The sequence below is a fragment of the Mastacembelus armatus genome, chromosome 9, assembly GCF_900324485.2.
Source record: "Mastacembelus armatus chromosome 9, fMasArm1.2, whole genome shotgun sequence".
NCBI classification, from domain to species: domain Eukaryota; kingdom Metazoa; phylum Chordata; class Actinopteri; order Synbranchiformes; family Mastacembelidae; genus Mastacembelus; species Mastacembelus armatus.
The window spans coordinates 864158-880351 of record NC_046641.1 but is presented as its reverse complement, the minus strand read 5'-3'; the positions used below and the strand labels follow the sequence as shown (position 1 = coordinate 880351).

The following is a 16194-nucleotide window of genomic DNA, read 5'->3' as shown; positions in this document are numbered from 1 at the left end:
AATTTTATAAGTGAGCAAATTCAGATATTTTTCCAACAAGTGATATATAAAGGTGGTCTCTCTACTTTAATGTATCTTCCATAAAGGTTCCATTAAGGTATCTTCCACTGTTTTGGATGGAGCACCACGTCCTTTACTCTTCAGTAAGCAAAATGTGGTTAGGTCAGAACTGTGGTTGCAGGCTGGTTAGGTGCTCCCACTGCTGCAGTAAGGCTGACAAAAGTGTTTTCATTCTCTTTGCCTCTCCATATGGCATGATTTTCTAATACTTGATATATGCTCAGACCATTTCATTTCAATTACAAGTACTTGTGTGAAACACATCTGTCTCTCCTCCTCAGTCTATCCCTGACAGCAGCCCTTTGAAACGCTCAGCCTCCAGTGTTGCCCCACAGCGGCCCCAAGAGGTTAATCTGAGGGACTACACCTTGGAGAAACCCAGCCAGGAACGACTTCACCACCATCACCACCACCACCGCTGCCATCACCGCAGAGACAGAGACAGAGAGAAGAAGCAGAGGTCTTTGGATACACCTCTGAGTGGACAACCACCCAACTCTGCTGGTTAGTACACACCCACACAGAAATGCACACAAAAAAACACATTCAATGTGCAGTATACAAATACACCGTGTCCTTAAGTCCTGCGTCATCATGATTGCTTCAAAACTTGCTCTGCTTACAACCTTTAAACAGATGGCTTAGACTTTTCAACATTCAGGAATGTTTTCAAAGGAATAGTGCATATGCAGATAAGACAAAGTGCTAAAGCATGAGTGGTGGCCACACTACACGGTGTCACAGACATTAACAGTGCTCCCTCCAGCTGTGACTGCAGCTCTATATGCATGCTCTTTATTGCTCAAATTACAGGTACTGACAGACATAAACAGCCAACAACCCACTATTTTATAGGTAGCCTCTCTGCAGGACAGGACTGGAGAGAAAGAAAAATATCAGCAGTGGTCTATGAAAAGGCTTTGGGGTCACAGTCTCTATGAATGCTGCTGCAGAGTGCTGAGTTTCACCTGGGGCGTGGGGTGGGTCAAAAAAAACCTGCTGCTCACAGGGGTCATGTAGGCTGCATGGACAGACAGTGTGATTTATATGAACATGATGGGATATGAGGCTTAATTCAATAAAATTTAATTTTATTTGTACGATCATCTTGAGGCACTTTACATACAGTGGGTACGGAAAGTATTCAGACCCCTTTAAATTTTTCACTCTTTGTGTCATTGCAGCCATTTGCCAAAATCAAAAAAGTTCATTTTATTTCTCATTAATGTACACTCAGCACCCCATCTTGACAGAAAAAAAACAGAAATGTAGAAATTTTTGCAAATTTATTAAAAAGAAAAACTGAAATATCACATGGTCATAAGTATTCAGACCCTTTGCAGTGACACTCATATTTAACTCGCATGCTGTCCATTTCTTCTGATCCTCCTTGAGATGGTTCTGCTCCTTCATTGGAGTCCAGCTGTGTTTAATTAAACTGATTGGACTTGATTAGGAAAGGCACACACCTGTCTATATAAGACCTTACAGCTCACAGTGCATGTCAGAGCAAATGAGAATCATGAGGTCGAAGGAACTGCCCAAGGAGCTCAGAGACAGAATTGTGGCAAGGCACAGATCTGGCCAAGGTTACAAAAGAATTTCTGCAGCACTCAAGGTTCCTAAGAGCACAGTGGCCTCCATAATCCTCAAATGGAAAAAGTTTGGGATGACCAGAACTCTTCCTAGATCTGGCCGTCCAGCCAAACTGAGCAATCGTGGGAGAAGAGCCTTGGTGAGAGAGGTAAAGAAGAACCCAAAGATCACTGTGGCTGAGCTCCCAAAGATGCAGTAGGGAGATGGGAGAAAGTTCCACAAAGTCAACTATCACTGCAGCCCTCCACCAGTCAGGGCTTCATGGCAGAGTGGCCCAACGGAAGCCTCTACTCAGTGCAAGACACATGAAAGCCCGCATAGAGTTTGCCAAAAAACACATGAAGGACTCCCAGACTATAAGAAATAAGATTCTCTGGTCTGATGAGACCAAGATTGAACTTTTTGGCGTTAATTCTAAGCGGTATGTGTGGAGAAAACCAGGCACTGCTCATCACCTGCCCAATACAATCCCTACAGTGAAACATGGTGGTGGGAGCATCATGTTGTGGGGGTGTTTTTCAGCTGCAGGGACAGGACGACTGGTTGCAATTGAAGGAAAGATGAATGCGGCCAAGTACAGAGATATCCTGGAAGAAAACCTGTTCCAGAGTGCTCAGGACTTCAGACTGGGCCGAAGGTTCACCTTTCAACAGGACAATGACCCTAAGCACACAGCTAAAATAAGAAAGGAGTGGCTTCAGAACAACTCTGTGACCGTTCTTGACTGGCCCAGCCAGAGCCCTGACCTAAACCCAATTGAGCATCTCTGCAGAGACCTGAAAATGGCTGTCCACCAACGTTCACCATCCAACCTGACAGAACTGGAGAGGATCTGCAAGGAAGAATGGCAGAGGATCCCCAAATCCAGGTGTGAAAAACTTGTTGCATCATTCCCAAGAAGACTCATGGCTGTACTAGCTCAAAAGGGTGCTTCTACTCAATACTGAGCACAGGGTCTGAATACTTATGACCATGTGATATTTCAGTTTTTCTTTTTGAATAAATTTGCAAAAATTTCTACATTTCAGTTTTTTTCTGTCAAGATGGGGTGCTGAGTGTACATTAATGAGAAATAAAATGAACTTTTTTGATTTTGGCAAATGGCTGCAATGTCACAAAGTGTGAAAAATTTAAAGGGGTCTGAATACTTTCCATATCCACTGTCTTTAACAGAAGAAACCTCCAGTAGAACCAGACTCAGAACTAGGAAAAATCTGCATGTATGAATAATTTGTATGAAGCAAAATAAGTATATCAAAAGATACAAAAGCACAGAAACATCAACATTCTTTCTCCCTGCAAATTTTTCCTCCTTCATCGGTGCACCAGGTGAGCCAGTGTCTGACCAAGCTGCCTACAAGGAGCGAGCCCATGACAGAGGACGCTCCCATGAAAGGAAACATCACCATTCCTCAGTGGAGAAGCAGCGCTACTATTCTTGTGACCGCTACTGCAGCCGGGAACACTGCCACACCAAATCTGCCACTACCAGCTATGCCGCCTCCCCTAGCAATGGGCAGGAAACCAACAACAAGCAGGTGGGTGGCACAGGAATTTCCATGTAGGCCCAGATGAGGCTGTAGACTAGGTGAAGGGGATTTCTAAATGGTTTATTATTCTGTTTGATTTAACCCTCTGGGGTCTAAGGGTTTTTTAGGGGGCTAAAAGTTTTGACATTTGTGCTTTTTTCAGTTGCTTTTAAACATATTAATGGCTAAAGTCTGATAACACTCTAATCAGCATAAACTGGGCTACAATAATATGTGAGCAGCATGTTTAAACATTTTAATTGTGTTTTTTGAGAAAACTGCGTTTATGCATGGGTAGTGAAAAACTCAAATTTTTAAGTCATTGAAATAAGACCATAAAACACATAAAAAAGAGACAGTGATGCCAAGAGAAATATCGGAATGTTGCTAGGGCTTAACCTTCCGTGTCTTCAGCTACCACAGAAACTTGCCCTGAACTGCAGTGGCAAATGCCAAAAAAATTTCAAAAAGATGAAGAGGAATGATGACATTTTTAAACCACTTTTTCTCAAAGCTATAGTGATTGATGAAGAAGGTAGTAAGAAAGCAATTTAAAACAGAGTAACATTCTGAAAAATATTTGTTGTTTTTGGCAGATATAGAAGACCAAAGATTGGTGATTCCTAAAGAATTATAGCAGTTGGTTTTGCATATTGGTCATGCAGTTTCTTGGTCTGGGCATTTGGGTCAAGCAAAAACATATAATTGCATTGCCCAAAGCTTCAAATGGCCATGTCTCTATAAGATGTGCAGGACTACTGTAGTACATGCCCGGAATGTCAACAGGTAGTTGGTGCCAGCTGGTAATGGTAGCTTCCATGAAGGTATCAGATAGAAGTCCACTACACATCATGAGTGTCCCATATGAAAGAATAGCTATGGACATTATTGGATCCCTGCCTAAAAGTAGTGGAAACCATAAATACACCTTAGTTCTGTGTGACCAGGTTCCCTCATGTGTATCCATTACGTTCATTACATGATAAGAGTTCCTAAGGAAATTATCACAGATCAAGGTGCAACATTTAAATTCCACTTACTGAAAGCACTGGAGTGAAGAGGATCAACCTGAAACAGAGGGTCTGGTTTTAACGGTACTTTTATGACTTGGGTGGTGTGATGGTGATAGAGAGGCGTAGGACCCAAATGCTGGACAGGTTCTTTATTAGGCTGGACTCACCAGGCACAGGCACATTAATTCCACTGCTTGGCGGGCAGGCAAAATAACTAATGCTGCGCCACCCGGCGTTCCGGAGACAAAACAAATACTACGGCACTCGGCGTAGACGAGCGAAACACACACCTCCAACATACATGAAACAAACGTTAATGCTCCAACTGTGAACAAAGGAAACAAGGGGGTATAAATACTGTACATTCCAAACCAAGACTAATGACGCTGAGGGACAGGAACTGGCCACTGGTGTGGAACCTCAGTGGAGACGGCCTTGTCAGCGCACTGAAGTTCTGGACGTTGGGCTGGAACCTCAGTGCGGATGGCCTCGTAGGCGCACTGAGGTTCTAGATGTTGGTGTGGAACCTCAGCAAGGACGGCCTCGTCGTCAGCACACTGAGGTTCTGGACCTTGGTTGAGAACGTCAGTGGGGATGGCCTCGTCGGCGCACTGAGGTTCTGGATGTTGGTGTGGAACCTCAGCAAGGACAGCCTCGTCAGCGCACTGAGGTTCTGGCTGCTGGAGAGGCAGCTGGGGCTCTGCAGGTTGAAGCTGGGGTCCTGGAGACTGCTTTTTTAGGCTGCGGTGCCATCGCCTAAACTTTAAGCCTGGTGAGTTAGCCGGGGACTCTGGCTGGGCAGCACTGAAGGACTCTGGCATGCTAGCTGGCAGGCTAGCCGGGGACTCAGGCATGCTAGCTGACAGGCTAGCCGAGGACTCCGGGCATGTTAGCTGACAGGCTAGCCGGGGACTGGGAAGCCGGTGACTGGAACTGGAGAGCCGGCACTGGAGACTGGAGAGGGGCTGGTAGGGGAGCTGGAGACTGAGGCTGAGACAGGCACTGGAGATTGAGGCTGAGGCTGAGACAGGGGCGCTGGAAACTGAGGCTGAGACAGCGGTGCTGGAGACTGAGGCGCGACTAATGTGTCCGCCCTCACCTTGGAGATATAGCCTGGTGGGGGCCGGACGATCTCCTCCAGTTGGGAACACAATGCGAGTACCACCACATCGTCCGTTCGTCAGAGGCATTCAGGGAGTCTCCCATGGCGTGGAGGAGTCCCATGATGAACTCCTCCTCTCGCACCTTCTCGTTGTTGTCCTGTTGTGGTCGGAGCAGTCTGGCGTCGGGGGCTGGAGTGAGACTCGGAATCATTGCCTTGCCTCATAGAGGGGAAGCCAGGATGTCAGGCACGTCCTTAGTATGGCGTGCAGATTGGAGAAGAGGGAAGCCATTGTAGCTGCCCTTCCCCTTGTCACGTACCGAGGAGGGTGATGGAACGCCTGTTCCAACCGGCATCACAAGTCCATGATTTCCTGGTACTCCTCTGAGGATTGTAGGCAGCCGACAAATATAATAATAATAAATACATTCCAAACCAAGACTAATGAAACACAGGTGAAACTAATGAACGAGACACAAAGCAACTTAAAACACATAGACCTAACACGGAAAACTAAGCACCAAAACAAACAAATGCTAAAGAAATATGTTGATGACACAGGTAAAAACTGGGATAAATGGCTGCCATTTTGTTATTTGTTTATAGAGAAGTGCCTCAAGCTTCTACTGGTTTCTCTCCATTTGAGTTTGGGCCACCATAGGACCCAACGCAAATCTCGTTTGGAATGGATAGATGGAGTCAACACATTAAGTTGAGAAGAAAATTAAAGCAGCTCTTTACTTGACCAAAGCAAGGCAAGTCGGACATCTGGAAACAATTCACAATTGTCACTGAAAAAATTGGGAAAGAGTTAAACTTCATAAAGCTCGTTAATGGAGATTTTAACTTATTTAGTTTGGGTATTTGTGTATTTTTCACAAGCTCTGAGAGAAAGTCCACGGGAGTGGGCGGGAGTGGGCACAAACATTGCGGGGCGTGGGCAGGAGTAGAACACGCAGGTTGTGGGAGCGGGTGGCCCTGGTCAGAAATTCGGTGGGAGTGGGCGGGTGCGGGTTTAAGAAAACAGTCCCGCGCAAGGATCTAGTGAGAGGTCCTTTGGATGTGTTGAAGGAGAACTGGATGCCTGGGGTGGCGACAACATCATCCAACAATATCATTTCCTACATCCTGCAATTGAGAGACAAGTTGGAGCACTTCATAGAACAAGCGCATCAGAACCTTCAAAGCATGCAACAAAATAAGAATGTGTGATATGACAAAAGAGCTAAAGGGAGAGAAGTGAAAGAAGGTCAAAAGGTTCTCATATTACTACCTACAGGGCCAAGTAAACTATTAGGAAAATGTCAAGGACTTTATACGGTCACTAGAAAAGTAGGCCCAAACAAAAACAAATACTACATGTAAAATTGTTGAAAGAGTATCATGAAAGATCGCAGGTTGAACAGCAAACCCTGATGTTTTAAGATGTGAGTCCTGGGGAGGCAGCAAATGAAGCTGGAGAAACTGAAATTATGCCATTCAGTGTAAAGCAGTCACTGGAACCTCTATCACATCCTAACCAGGAGCAGAGTCAACAGTTGGGTCAACTACAATAATCTTTTTCTTTGTTGCTTTCGGAGAAACCAGAATGTGCTAACGCGATCACGTACCCTATAGAATACCTGAAAAAATGATGGAACAATTGAAAAGAGAAGTGGAAAAACTGAACCTTTTACCAGTGAATGGTCAAATCCTATTGTGTTAGTGCCTAAGAAAGACAGTGTTGATCCTAGATTTTGTTCTGATATGAGGAAGCTGAATTTCAATTTGACTCCTATCCTATGCCCCGCATAGATGACCTGTTACAGCGACTAGGAAAAGCCAAATATATTACCATCCTCAACCTATGCAAGGTCTAATTTTCACGAACCAGCGGACTGACCGACAGAAAACAGGCCCCTTTGGAGCCCTCATGCCATGAATATACAGCCTTACAAATCCCTGGCATAGGTTTATTCCAGTATAATCTCGTGCCTTTTGGACTCCATGGTGTGACTGCAACATTTCAGAGATTTATGGACATTGTTTTTAAAATTTGTTCTTCCTTTGCTGCTACATATTTAGATGTTGTGATCTACAGTGAATTCTGGGAGGAGCACTTACAACATCTGAGAACTGTCTTGGACAAACTGCAAACCGCAGGCTTGACACTGAACCTGAACAAATGCATCTGGGCCCAAGAAGAGGTTGGGTAGGGGTACACAGTGGGCTGTGGGAAAATAAAACCACAAGTAGAGAAAGCGAAGGCTATTGAGATCATACATAGACCTGCAACAAAGAAATATGTCCGATCCTTTTTAAAACTAGTAGGTTGCTACCGGTGTTAGGCGGCCGCTGTGTCAGGACACTCAGTTAGGAGCTGCAGCTGTGACCCGGAAAACCCCGGAGACCCCGGCCCCGAAGACTCCGACAGCCATGGCTCGGATGGCTGCGACGGCTGCTGTTGAGGAAGCCGAGGCTGTTATGACTCTGGCAGCTGAAGTGGCTGAGGCGGCTCTGGCTCTAGTTCTGGCGCTGGTGGCTGGAGAGGCGGCTCGGGAGGCTCCAGCGGCGGCGTCTGCTGCTGCGGCTCGAGAGGCTCTGGTTGCTGCTGCGGCTCGGGAAACTCTGGTTGCTGCTGCAGCTCTGGCGGCTGAAGAGGCTCTGGCTCTGGCGGCTGAAGAGGCTCTGGCTCTGGCGGCTGAAGAGGCTCTGGCTCTGACGACTGAAGAGGCTCTGGCTCTGGCGGCTGAAGAGGCTCTGGCTCTGGCGGCTGAAGAGGCTCTGGCTCTGGCGGCTGAAGAGCTGGAGACTGAGGAACTGGAGAAACTGGAGACTGAGAAACTGGAGACTGAGGAATTGGAGAAACCGGAGACTGAGGAACCGGAGACTGAGTAGTGTCTTCTCCGATGGCGGCGACCCTGTCGCGGTGGAGAAGACGGCGGTGGAGAAGACGGCGGTGGAGAGGACGGCGGTGGAGGGAGGAACTGCGAGTCCAACCGGGAAGTAGATGACTGGAAGGCTGGCTGCTGAAACAAGGCGAAGGAGTTGCATATCTCCCAGTGAACCAACCCAAGCATTGCTCTAGGACTGACCTGATAGCGGCCAGGCGATAGAGGATCAGGTCGGTCCCCTCCTTCGTCATGTTGCTTGACGGGTTCGAGAAAAGCCAGGTCATCACGGTACACACATCGAAGATATCCTTGTAACATACGGCGTTCTGGATTGTGCGTGAAAGAACCTGCAATGCCCGGGAAATCAGTCGTTCCTCCTCCGCGGTGTCCACCAACTCAGGAACGGGTTCGGGGTACTCATTCTGTTCGTCGGTGTATGGTCCAATCTTCTGTTACAGATGTCGTCGGAGACAGAGGTAAGTGAAGTAACTTAGAAGTTTTATTCACACTAGGGTTACATTGGACAAGGAAATGGAGAAACTGGTAAAAACAGAAAACACCGGGATACAACAACTGGAACAAAAATGGAAAACCATGGAAACAGGAATTTTAGCTTTAGCTTCGCGGGAGTAAGGTCCACGTCGTGTTAACGAGATCGGACAAGGAGATGAGTGTGGGGAGTGCTTATATGTGTGGCTGTGGTAATGAGGTGCAGGTGATCACGGTGAGGACAAGAGGATTGGAGTAATTGTCTGAGGAGGGAGCCTGACCGAACCGTGACAACCGGAGGTTCATACCTCACTTTTCTACTGTGGGGGCACCTCTGATTGATCTCTTGAAACAGAGCACTTCAAAATTAATTTGGACTAAGGAATGTGAGTGTGCTTTTCAGACACTGAAAACTCTCATTTGCAAAGCCCCTGTGTTGCATAGCCCGGATTTTACAAAGCCTTTTTTGGTACAGGTTGATGCTTCAGATGCTGGACTAGGAGCAGTACTGGCACAAGGAGAACCTGAAAAGGAGAAACTAATACTAATCTGGGAAAAGACTGATCCTAATTGGATATTGTAGTTATGAAACATGTTGTTTGTGAAACTCACTGAATAATTTGTGCCCTCACAATGCCCTCATGTTAAGGATCCCACTGATTGGTTCTTTCTAAATAGAAGGCAGTATGGGGAAAGGAGGAAGACGAACCTTGGTGAGCATGGTCTGAGGAGTGAAGATGGCTGTTCTGGAGAAGTAATTTAGTTTTTTTTGTCAGTGTTTTCTAAATCAGGATAACTTAACTACAAATGGAAGAGACCTTATGTTTGAAAGCTGTGAACACCAAGAAGACTGTAATAGGCTGAAATATATGATGCATATTTTTGATAGGCAGGAATCTTGTCTGTTTTTGGTTCTTTTTAAATAGAAGGTGGTATGGAGAAAGGTAGATAAACCTTGGTGAGCATGGTCTGAGCAGTGAAAATAGCTGCTCTAGAGAAGTAATTTAGTTTTTTTTCTTTTGTCTGTGTTTGCTCTAAATGAGGATAATGTTCTGTATGTGTTTTATGATCTTATTTCAGTGACTTAAAAATTGTAGTTTTTTACTAACCATGCATAAATACTGTTTGTGCTGATTACAGTGTTATCAGACTTTAGCCATTAATATGTTTAAAAGCAACTGAAAAAAGCACAAATGTCAGGGCATGTCAAAACTTGTCCAGTGCCCCAAAACACCCTTGCATGTCTTTTCTAAACAAAAAGTGTCTTAGAAAAGTCTAATCAGTGTATTGTTTTCTGTGAATGAGTGAACAAGATGATTTTCACATCATTTTGAAGCAAACACTCTAGGCAACAAGATCCTCAATAGTCTTGTGAACCAATGTTCTGTATGTGTTTTATGGGCTTATTACAGTGACTTAAAAATGATAGTTTTTCAATAACCATAAATGTTGTTTTATCAAAAACACAGTCATATATAAATGTGTTGTGTGGCGTGGAGCGATGAAGAGGCGAAGGACCCAATTGCTGGACAAACACAAGTCTTTATTTTCCTGGGAACACCAGAGCTCAGGGAAAAACAAATAATGATCACTGCTTGCATCAAGTAATCTTAGAAATCTCAAGCAAAAAAATGAAGGTCTGCAGAACCTTAAGGCTCTCACAAACACAAAGCAGAGAAGGAGGTATATATAAGGAGCGAGACAAAAGTCAGAGCGGGAACAGGTGAAAATAATTAACCCTCATGGGTCAACAACCACGCAGGCACGTTTTGTGGCATCTCCTCCTGATAACGCCGAAACAAACTTAAATTACTCCGTCAGTTTTGATTGTACAGATAAAAGCAATAAATCATTCGAATCTATAACGGGTCTATTTTAGTTGTATACCCTCATAACAACAAAAATCTGTGGTTTTGTAAAATAAAGAAAGCAAAGAGGGTGCGTTCTGTCTTCTCTGTCTCTCTTCACAGACACGTAAATAAAACAAACAGAATCTCAGTGAATACTTGCCTCAGTGAATACTTGAAATATATGGCTATAAAGCTTGAAATGTTTTCTTTTAAATGAAACAATTCAAGTGCATCACTTTTTATTTAATCCGCATGAAAGTAAGGAGAAGTACGTTTTCTCCTCTTATCTCATTATAGCTAATGTGATCCCACCTCACACTGAGCGCACTGTTCATATGGAAATAATCTGAGGTGAACCAGGTAATTATGTACAAAAGGGAATCATAACAATATGCTGCTCACATATTATTGTAGCCCAGTTTGTGCTGATTACAGTCTTATCAGACTTTAGCCATTAATATGTTTAAAAGCAACTGAAAAAAGAACAAATGTCAGGGCATGTCAAAACTTGTCCAGGGCCGCAAAACACACTTAGACCCCAGAGGGTTAACTACAAATGGAAGAGCGCTTATGTCCACTTTTGGTGAATGTTTTTCTGTTTTACCAGCCTCTCCTCCATGCAACACAAGTAATGCCAAGCTCTATATTTTTGCTGTTACAACAATGCAGTTTCCCCATTGTGGGACAAATAAAGGTGTCTTATCTTATCTTATCTTTAAATAATTTCATCTTCAGTAGGCTCTAACACTCAATAGGCCTCATACAAGAAAATGTCTTGCTGTAAATCATTTATTTCAGCGGATGTAGTGGAACTTCAGACCAGTATTGTACAGTTTGGTGTTAGAAAAAAAAGTTTAGGGAAAAAGGGAAACTGAATGCAGTGCAGGGGCGTTGCCAGACCCCTGTTACTAGGACACGTGCCCCAGTACTAATCTGCTCTGCCCCAGTAAAATCTCATGTTCAAGTTTTAACATGGTCATATACATCATACAATTTGAAAACAACACAGCTTAACCTTAACCCAATTCACATAATCCACATCATCTATATTTTCATAAACCACAGTGTGCACTACTGAATATTTTTACTGACTCAAGTTTATATGAGTCACTCAAAGAGAATCGGTTTTTCAGTCATCTGAGTCACTGAGTCAGTCACCCAGAGTAATTCAAATATGCACACACGCTTCAGTCCCCACTGATTCATACTGCTAAAACTACTGATTTGAAACGAGAAAATGATCTATTTCATTGTTGAAAAAAGAGTGAAAGCTCAACAATTCTCAAAGAGGAAATATTTATTTTTCTCTCTAACACAAAATTAAATTTAACTAACTATACAAAATAAAATGGAGGACAGGAGCACACTTTCAACTCAGGTGAGGGAATGGCTCTCCCAGCTGTAAGAAAGTGCGAGTGTGCTGCTGCTTGGCTGGGAGTGAGAGAAACTGAGTGATTCATTGACATTGCGAGTGGGACAGGCTACTTTAAGTCCAACTGATGTGGAACCTTTCCCATGACCTCTTCACCAAAATGAAAGATAGAAGGTACAGTTTAATACTCAATGAAATGACTCCATTTGGATTTGGTGTTGGACATGAGATGAATTAAAAGTGCTGGGGAAATTTTCTGTTTATTTTAACAATATGTTTATCTGTTGTCTTGAGTGATCAAATGTTTGAAATGTTCTTTGCTCTGAAATTGTTTGAATGAAAAAATATTATGTGCAGAATAATGCAAATGTACAGAAGTTTGACTTGGCCGCCCAAACTGAGCCCGGTTCTGCTGGAGGATTTTCTTCCGTTAAAGGGAGTTTTTCCTCTCCACTGTCACCAAGTGCTTGTTCATAAGAGATTTGTTGGGTTTTTTTGTTTTTGTAAAGTGCCTTGAGATGATTGAATTGTGATTTGGCGCTATACAAATAAATAGAATTGAATTGAATTAATCTTTACCAATAGTTTCAGCAGCAGCAGTATGGCAGTGGCCGCAATAGTGGGCTAAACAAGGGAAGTTTGCGTAGCACATTGTATATATCACATTCCATACATGCAACAGACATTCAAGAAAAAACCTGTGATTTAAGTGATGGGAGGTCTGTGAAATATTACTGCAATGCCTCTGCATGCTCTTACTATCTTACTGTCTGCTTGAGTGCAGCCTCTCATGGCCTTTCACTTCTTTTCCTGCTTTTCTCTTTTCATGTGTCACTCATTTTATGTCTTACCTTTCCATTAGTGCTTCTTCTTTCATTCTGTCCTATCTCTCCCTGTTCTCGATTTCTCATTTGTGCATCTTTTGCCTCATCACGTCACATTTTGATATCTTTCTTTTCCTCTCCACCCTTTGATCGCCCTGTCCCTGTTTCCTTTCTTTTTCCTTACATATTTTGCTCATCGTTCTGTTGTTTTAAATTGCTTGTCCAATTTTCATCTAGGGCAGTGGTTGGGTTAAAGGCAGCCCAGTGGCACTGAGCTCCAGTTCTAGCACGCCAAGCCGCGGACGTCGGCAGCTCCCCCAGACCCCCCTCACCCCACGGCCAGGGGTAGCCTACAAGACTGCCAATTCCTCCCCTGTGCAATTTGTGTCCAGCCAGGCCTTTCTGAGTCCTGGCCAGCTGAGCCGCGGTCTGTCGGAGCACAATGCCCTCCGGTACAGTGGCTCCCGCCACTTCCCCTGCCCTGTCACTCGTATCAGCTCCGAGCCCTTTCTAGGCCGGGGCCACGGTGAGGCCCATGGCACCTCCTACAGCAGCCTCCGGGACCAGCTGGACGTCTTCCAAGATGCGGTGCCACTGTCGCCCAGCCCCCGTGCCAGACGCTCATCTCGGACCGCACTGCCTCGCATGATGGGAGCCCTGCTTCCCGCTCCACAGCAGAACCTTAGGGTGCCCAATGGGTACCACTTCAGCTTCGGGGGCAACACCAGCCCAGGCTCTGACGTCAAAGCACCCAGGTATTATCAGGAGGCAGAGGAGGATGAATGGTGCTAGCATGGCTTTAAACCAAACTTTTTACTGCATTTTGAGGAGCTGTGATGAGTTTTATCATCTTTTTTGAAGGCTTCAGTTTACATTGTCACTGTGTGTGTTTAATGCTGTATTTTATTCCTAACTTGGAAAGCTAAGGTTAGGAAGAACATCTAAATAGGGAGAGTGTTTGAAGTGGGTAATATTTGAATGTGAACAAAAAAGTGTCATCTTTATCAAAGGGCACGTAGCGCTTTGAAACAGGAGAGTAGATTTTTTTGCCAATATTGCAGCTTTCTTTGTCTTGACTGCTTTGTTGAAACCACCATATCGATCCTCAAACAGCATAACATTATACACACACTGTGTATACTGTACACTGTACATTAAGATGGTTGTCTTTTCTGATGCTGGATGGCGTAGATAAACTACTCCAGTTATAACTCCAGTTTCTAACAGCTACTGATGTATTTTTGCTTCAAGGTGGATTGTTTAAGCACTCTTGCACTACACTATACTTTTGCTGCTTATCGGATTTATAAGTGAAGTAGGGGAGTCTGTGTAGCAGTTTTTTTTGTTTTCTTTGTTTTGTTTTGGCAAACATGTTTTTCTGTCATTTGAGGGCAACACAAGTTCTAAACACAACACTAAAATATTATCACCTTAGGATGATAAGGCTGTCTCATTACCAAACATCTATATCTAGCAGATCACATCAACATGATAGATAGATAGATAGATAGATAGATAGATAGATAGATAGATAGATAACAGTAAGAGTCAATAAGAGCTAGTCTATTGATTAGTGCAACCTTTTTTGGATTCAGCCTGCATGACACAGTGTCAATGTTGCTTGCTACAACAGGATCACCACTGAGCAACAAGCAGCACTGTTTGGATTGAGGGCACAACACTGCTTCACTCTTTGAACCATATACACAATTATGGATGAAGCATGTGCTAAAGACAATGCCACACTCAAAATGAGACACTTATTTAGCTATAGCTTAGCTTCCCAAAGATTTAGCTTTGGGAACTTAGCTTAGCTAGCTTAGCTCTATTTAGCTTTTAAGATGCAGGTTAGTCATTGAATGAAACACCTGAAAGTGAAATATGTTTGAGAGTCACTATGGGAGTTTCAACAGAAACTGCAAGTCATGGAGAAAGGACAAAAAACAGGTCAGTAGTTCAGTGCAATGACTTTAAAATGTTGGAAAACCTCAAAGACATTATGACACTATACAAACAACTGTTTAGTTTAGGACTCTACCATTCCATGATGATGCCTAATCCTTTATAACATTCCCTTTGTGTCAGTCAAGCAGGTAAAGTGCTGCCACACAGGCACCAATGATTGTGTTTTTTCTGTTAAATGTTTCATGCAAACTTCAAGAAAAACAATGCATGGTGGTGAAAAATTCTTGACCGACTGATTTGTTTTATATAAATAGATGTTCTCTTTTCATTGTGTGCATTTTTTGTATGACATGAAAAATGGTTTGCCATCATTTCAGGTCTAATGTTTCTTACAAAATTCTTTGCCATGTTTTAAGACAAAGTGCCTATCCTTTTAGATATACTGTAGAAAAAGATGCAATGTCAGCTGTTTTCTAATGCATCCACACTTGAGTAGATGTTTGGTTCATTCTGTATGTAGCTCTGCAGGAAAACATGTTGTACAGAAAGCCTTATCTGCAAGCAGAGAAACAATACCTATCTACGGTACGCTTAAAAGACAGGAATGAAAAAAATACCTTATGAAAGTTATTTTTCTTGTTTTTTGATAAACAATAAATTATGTATGGGTGGGGGAGCACACAAAACATTGTGAGCATTTACCAACTATGAAAACTGCATAAATATATCAATCCAGTTATACACTGTGCCAGTAACACATTGTGCATGATTAGAGGGTAGGCCTGATCAGCTACCTGCTATGACCACCTTATAGGGTTTTTTTTTTTTTTTTTTTTTGATGGATATTATAGTGTGAGAGTTACAAACTCCTGTCTGTTTGGACCGTAGGGGTTTGATGAGTTGGAGTCTAACGGGGTGGGGAGTGGGGTGGTGATTGAGTCTGGTTAAGTCTGGAGACTGGCTCTCTAAGAGTATTTGAGTCAAATGTGTGTGTGTGTGTGTGTGTGTGTGTGGGAACTAAAAGACTGTCTAGATATACAGTGTATTTTTGAATCCAGTTTGTTGTTTTGTGATGTTTTTTTTTTTCATACACTTATGTATAACTGGCAAAAAATTGTTATTGAAATGCCATGCCAAGATATTTCCAGCATCTACTGTATCATGGAGTTTCACAGCAGGAAATGTTGAATTCATTCATATTAAACATCAAGCTATGATGTCAGAATGAAAAAGGTTTTTTTCTAGAGCTGCCAGTTTTGCACTGTTGTTCAAAGTTTACACAACTGTAAAAGAGCTAGATTGACTACATTTAAGAGAAAACAAACCACAGCACAGTAGCATTATTGTCTGCATCCCAGTTCCAATACTAACCACATTTTGCATATGTACAATAGTGAGTTCATAATGGAAAACTATAAGTATATTCAAAAATATATCTAAATTTGCTTGACATTTTGTGAATGGAAATGGAATACACAAGGGAGAGTTTATAGAGGGTTATAAGATTCAGTCACAGTTGTGTTAGAGCTTAAAGCAATTTGAGGAAAATGATGGAAAACAAATATTTTCTTATAATTTTTT

The 16194-nt window shown here is 43.1% G+C and overlaps 1 protein-coding gene across 1 annotated transcript in view; it reads left to right on the top strand.

Annotated features, from left to right (window-relative positions):
* The window catches only part of cacna1ba (calcium channel, voltage-dependent, N type, alpha 1B subunit, a), a 167068-nt gene extending 153568 nt beyond the window's left edge, over positions 1 to 13500 (top strand). Inside the window, exons 50-52 of the mRNA XM_026322439.1 lie at positions 342 to 564; positions 2986 to 3194; positions 12946 to 13500. Coding sequence (XP_026178224.1) covers positions 342 to 564; positions 2986 to 3194; positions 12946 to 13500 — 987 coding nt within the window. The remainder of the gene's footprint in view (positions 1 to 341; positions 565 to 2985; positions 3195 to 12945) is intronic.
* The last annotated feature ends 2694 nt before the right edge of the window (positions 13501 to 16194 follow it).